Below are 6,270 nucleotides of genomic sequence, written 5' to 3'. Positions count from 1 at the left end.
AGCAAATTCTTCAAAATTAGTTGAGTTAATATTAGCGGCAAATGATAATGACTATTTGAATTCATTAGTTTTCTCTAAAATAAATATTTCTATGTGTGTAATTGAGCCAGTTGAGTTTGTTCAAAAATCGACTGTAAAAGAGGTTAATGAACTTCAATACAAGAAACAACAATGTATTTTCATTGTACATTTAAATTTATTACACAGTCCACATCAACGGTTTTACTTCCATACTCAAACATGGAAAACCAGCCTAGATAGCCATCAAAACCTGACATTAACCATACGTGACGAATAATGAATTGATTAATTTCTTGATATTGCTTTATTTGGATTACTGATGAAGGAAAACCATAATTTATTGTGAGAAAAAGTTCAAATACTTGTTATGGTTATGTTCGCTATAGGTCTTACATACGAGTGTTTTTTTGTATTAATTTCAAAGTGTTAAATACAACAAATAGGAACATACTTCCATTTATTTGTCATTTATAACATCATACTTCCATTTTCCGCTACTATGATATTGTACTTATAGTTTTTGTCTTATAGGCACGTTGTATTTTTAAAAAATATATATATATACTTAATTTATAACATTATACATTCATCCATTTTAAAATAACCCTTTAAAATACCTAAATTACCCATTACAGGTCGTGCTTAGCACGGATCATAGAAATTTACTAGTATATACTATATAATAGTCATGTAATGTTATATTCTCATCTTTGTTCGTTATTTTATTGATTAGCTTTTATAAAGTTTTAAAAGACATAGTATTGGGTTGACCAATTGAACCGCCAAAGGTTTTTTATCTTTACAAACAAAATTATACGTTGTATATAAAACAAAAGAAAAACAAAATAGTATACAAATCTACTAAAATACAAGTCGATGATAAAGTGTAAAATGTAGATCATATAAACAAGTTAAACTTGTGTCCACATAAAATATTACTTGTAATCATTAAGGTGTTTTATTGAATATCAATGAAATTCCTAAGACGCGTAATGGCTGAGATGTAATTTTGTGTATCCGCGTGGGCATTTTGGAACACAAGTTGGTGTTGTAGTTGTTGGCTGTGACCGGATGAGTCCAAAGTTAGTTCCGCTTGTCGACCATCTTCTTCCGTACCAAACGTTGACGACGGTGACTTAATTATGCAATTCCCATTACCAATTTTCAAACCAAGACACGTGTACTCCTACACTTTTCCTTATAAACATAAACAAGTGATTAATAATTATTAATTTCACACAGGTAATTCATAAACATAAAAAATCCTAGTATTTAACTTATTTCGAGCATTACCATGGAGAATTCTTTTCTAATTAATAAAAAAGAAAACTATTAGAAAAATTATGTAAGAAACCCCAACCTTAAATTTAATAGTACAAGGGATGGTTCTTTTTTGCAATTCATATATATAGAATTTTATTTTTAAATGTCAATTGTCATATATAACATAGTAACGATACCATAAAAGTGTCTAAATAAATTTTCGATCTAAACATTTATATATGGATGAGACAGACAAAAATAAAATTTGAAAGTGTTTCTTAAAAAAATTAATAAATACGAAAACTATAATAAGAATGAAAACATAACTTTAAAATATAATAAGGGACCAAAATTGTAATTTATAAAATACTAATAATTTAAATTTAAAATTATGAAGGTAAAAAACTAGACCAAAAAAATTTAAGATGAAAAAGTAATAATACAAGATGTTGCTATGGTTTTGCATTTTGTATAATATGTTATAAAATTATAATGTGATTTGATTTTAGCTAATTTGGCTCTAAAATTAATAAATGAAATAAGCAGTACACTTACCTCACATTAGGGATGTTATTCGGGTCGGAACCGAACCGAACCGAACCGAACCGAATAAACCGAAAACCGAATAAAGCAAATTATATGAACCGAAAACCGAACCAAATAAGCAATACGGGTTCGGTTCGGTTCGGGTATTATTTGGTTCGGTTCGGTTCCGGCCCGAATAACCCAAATAACATGTGCAAGATGATTAAGGAGTCGAATAACCCGAATATTTTGTAGTCGAATATTTTGTATTACTTTTGAAGCTTATGATTTCATAAGTATATAACCCGAATAACCCGAATAACATATACAAAATGATTTTGTAGTCGAATAACCCGAATATTTTGCATTACTTTTGTAGCTTATGATTTCATAACAAATCTTTTAAAGAAACAAATTAAACACTAAATATTAAACATCCAAAACACCCAAAAATCTATCTATAAGTATATAACCCGAATAACCCAAATAACATGTACAAGATGATTAAAGAGTCGAATAACCCGAATAAATATTGTATTTTTTATGACTTTTGTAGCTTATGATTTCATAACAAACTTTTTAAAGAAACAAATTAAACACTAAATCGACTCACGCAAGGCCGCAAGGGAAAAAAAGACTCTTCATATTCGGTTCGGTTTTTTGGACCGAATAAACCCTTATTCGGGTAACCCGGACCGAATAACCCGAAAACCGAATAAGCCTTATATAGATACCCGAAAACCGAATCGAATTGCTTATTCGGGTCTAATTCGGTTCGGTTCGGTTTGGTTCTCGGTTCGGTTCGGGTTTTCGGCCCAATTTCTCATCCCTAGCTCACATCACTAACTTTCCTAATTAAAATATATGTAATTCTTGTTATATTATCAAGTAATTAGACAATCACTAATCATACAAATAAAACTGTAAAACATTTTTATTTATAAATATAAATATAAAGCATGTATTATCCACATCTTAGAAAGAAACATTTCAAACATAATAAATTGGCTTTGTATGATCATCTTTTATCGTATTGGTCTAGGCATGTCATAAAGCAATTTTTCCATTTTTATATTATGGGTGTTGTCCGGAATAAATTAAATGTTCAAACCCGACCATATTTAGTATGGGCGAGTACTCATCCCCAAAAATAACAATAAAAGCTTTTAAGAAATTATTGACATATTTATTGATGTAGTTTTATAGATCCATAATATCTATCAATTACATTGGTGCTACTACAACTACACCATATATATGTAAATAAAAATGTTTTATAGAGTTGGAAAAAGTTTTTTTTTTCTTCTAAAGGCTGTTAAAAAACAAAACAAAACATACCCAAAATGGCATTACACTTGATCATTTCAATCCCTCTTTTTTCTTCTTTTTGGGTTTTGATCCCCCACTATATGTAGCTATGCTAAGTCAACATATTTGTGCAAAAGTGTGGAGTATGAATCATCAAGAAACTATTTCATACAGGAGTCAAACGCATTGGATATATGGAGTTCAGAATCATCATATCACCTTCAAACAGTTGGCGCGCGTATATGTATGTATATGAGTTAATTGATTCGTTTTCTCCAGCTCACCAATCATTGTGTTTCTAGAAAAGAAAAAGTCATCACCTTAGCTGTATGATCAATATTCAATATTAAGAATCAATATTTAACACATTCTTAAATATATACATAAGCACTTGAGTATCCAAATAAAAACTGTATACTTGCTTATGGGTATGAATCTTTTTTAACAAAACCTTCGATATTCAAAAACTTGTAACAACAGAAAATATATAAACTTAACGAGAATTGTCCACGACATATATATTAAGACAGAAAAACACACATCAATTAAGACAATTGTTCATAATGAGGTTCTTATTTCAGCACTAAACCGGTGCCTTCCATCTTCTGATCCATCAATTCATCTATTTTTTCTTTCATCTCATCGGTGAAATACTTCTCCCAATCTCCATCTTCAGCCTTTCTGAAATAAAGGTGGTTTTCAACCCCATTAGACCCCACTGGACTATGAACTCCACTTTTATTCACCTCCAAATTGCTCAAATTCTCAAAACTACACAACTTCACAATACATTCAATCACACCTTCTTTCTCTTCTTCGATTGTAAACGGATGCCCAATAAACTCAGCCAACCTCTTCACGTTGCTTCTAGCATCTCTCTTCATATCTTCATATTTCATAAGAAGAACTTCTTGAGGTCTTTCCAAGCTCGCTTTCCAATAACCCAAAATATGATCCCAATAAGGTCCATACCATGAAATCCCTTGACAAAACTCATCAAACGCATCCTCAAAACACGCTTCTTCCTCAGCTACTTTGCACGCTTTTCTAAAGAACTGGTAATTAGAAACAACGACATCTTTTGTGTTACGATATATGTAAACAATCTTACAGTTTGAAGATACAACAGATTCGGGTAAAGAGTTGTAAGGAAGGTGTGTAGCGATAAAGGGGATGAAATCAGGGTTATTGTTTATCCGATTGTATTCGATTTGTTCAAATTCTCTTTCGAGCAAAGGGATGCATTCATGGGGAATGGTTGTGAGCAAAGGGTTGGTAGATTCATCGAACTTGTTTCGAGTAACAATGGCGAAAGTCAAGGCCTTTAGCCATGTTGTGCCTGTTTTAGGGCAACTTGAGATGATTACGTCACTTGGGTTGGGTTTGAAGGTTTTATGAGCTAAAAAAGCCCATTCGTGGAACTTTTGAGAGTTCCAAAAGCCTTTGTACTTATACAACGTGTACCTTCCTTTCAACCAGCTGCTACTGTGTTGTGGAAGTGTTTTGAAGTTGATCATGTCTTCCATGGCTTTCGGGAATTGGTAATTAGTTAGGAAGGTTTGCTTGATAATATGAGTTTAATTAAATGGTGCATTCATAGTGCATTGATTTATACATAATTTTTGTCATTATTATATTTTTATACATAATTTTTGTCATTATTATATTTAAATAAGAAGGGGTCGGGATTATAATCTTATATTGTAACTATTTAATTGACTAGTTTAACACGGTTAGGTAGTGATCATTATTCATTAATACATTATAATCACTCACTCTGTATTCTATTAAGAAACTAGGTGTAAGACCCATGTATTACATGAGTTCATTTAAAAAAATTAAATACAAAAATTCTAAACATTTGAAAAAATTTAAATTTATAATAAAAAGTTAGAAAAATATTGAATTATTAAAATTAAAGTGTTTTTTCTTGTAAATTAATAAAAAAAGATAAATAAACAAAGGAAACTAATGAAGGTTTAATTTAGAAATGTTGGAATTAGAAAGAAAGTCAATTATTATAATTATTAAATTTAATATTATGTGGATTTAATAAAATGAAAAAAAAGAAACCATAAAATGTCATGTGGAGAAAATTTAATTGAAATTAACCACAAAATAACATGTGGCAAAATCAATATAAATATGACATGTGGCAAAAAGATTTTTATTTATTAAAGAGATAAACACAAAGTGACAAAACTTCATAAGCTTTAGCTATACATTTGAGATATATAAAAACAAGAGTAATTACAGAAATAGCCCATGTTGTTTGGTCAAATTTGACATTCGAAATATTGAAGTGGATAGGTCACCGGTTTTCAAATCTTGAAGTTTTGGTCATTGGCTAATGTAAAATCAGATGTGTGATAAAAAACCGAAACAAAATAACCAAATCGAACCAAATAATGTTTGGTTTTTTGTTTTTTTGGTTAATTTGGTTTAGTTAACCGAATAAGGATATCTTATTTGGTTTGTTTTTTGTTAAATTTTCATGATTTTGGTTAAATCAAAAAAACCAAAAAAATTTATTTAATTAATATATATATTTGTAATTTATATCTGTAAATTAACATTTTATATTTAAATTGATACATAGTTACTAAAAAAATATTTCCATAACTCGTTATTTAATTATTAACCATTATGAATTTATAATTGTTTATATATTGTATTAAAAAGCAACAACGAATTAGTCAAACGTCAATTAGACTTTGGTCATTTCTTTTCTCTTCGTATACGACTAAAGCTATATTAACTCATATCTATAACTTGTGGCTACATCCATACCTCAAGATGATATATCATGAAGATTGAATTTAATATGTTATGTATTAACGTTTTTTTTCATTTGGTAAAGCTTTACTAAGTTTTTTTTCTTTTAGTTTAATATTTATTATTACATGCAAAATTTGATTTGGTTTAACCGGTAAACCGAACCGAATTAACTAAGACCGATTAAACCAAGTCTTATTTGGTTTGGTTATGGTTAGTTTTAAGCATGGTTGCAGAAATCGCTAATCGGTGGACTAGCGATTAGGGATTAATCGGCTAGGCGGGAATTAATCGGGAGATTAATCGAGGACCATTAATTATTAAGAAAATTATTCAAAAATTTGTAAATCTAATTTTAATCCTACAAAAAAAAGTGAT

At 29.5% G+C, this 6,270-nt stretch overlaps 1 protein-coding gene across 1 annotated transcript; it reads right to left on the bottom strand.

The window, feature by feature from the left end:
- Nucleotides 1-3,508: 3,508 nt before the first annotated feature.
- LOC111878689 (flavonol 3-sulfotransferase) lies at nt 3,509-4,658 on the bottom strand. Its single transcript, XM_023875200.3, has one exon. The coding sequence runs from the start codon at nt 4,641-4,643 to the stop codon at nt 3,690-3,692; it is 954 nt and encodes a 317-aa protein (XP_023730968.1). The 5' UTR covers nt 4,644-4,658; the 3' UTR covers nt 3,509-3,689.
- Between the last annotated feature and the right edge of the window lie 1,612 nt (nt 4,659-6,270).

The sequence above is a fragment of the Lactuca sativa genome, chromosome 9 (assembly GCF_002870075.4).
Source record: "Lactuca sativa cultivar Salinas chromosome 9, Lsat_Salinas_v11, whole genome shotgun sequence".
In the NCBI taxonomy this organism is placed as follows: Eukaryota; Viridiplantae; Streptophyta; class Magnoliopsida; order Asterales; family Asteraceae; genus Lactuca; species Lactuca sativa.
This window is presented reverse-complemented; position numbering and strand designations above follow the sequence as displayed.

Coding starts and splice junctions, on each gene's coding strand:
- LOC111878689 (XM_023875200.3), bottom strand. CDS start 4,643: ATGGAAGACATGATCAACTTCAAAACACTTCCACAACACAGTAGCAGC.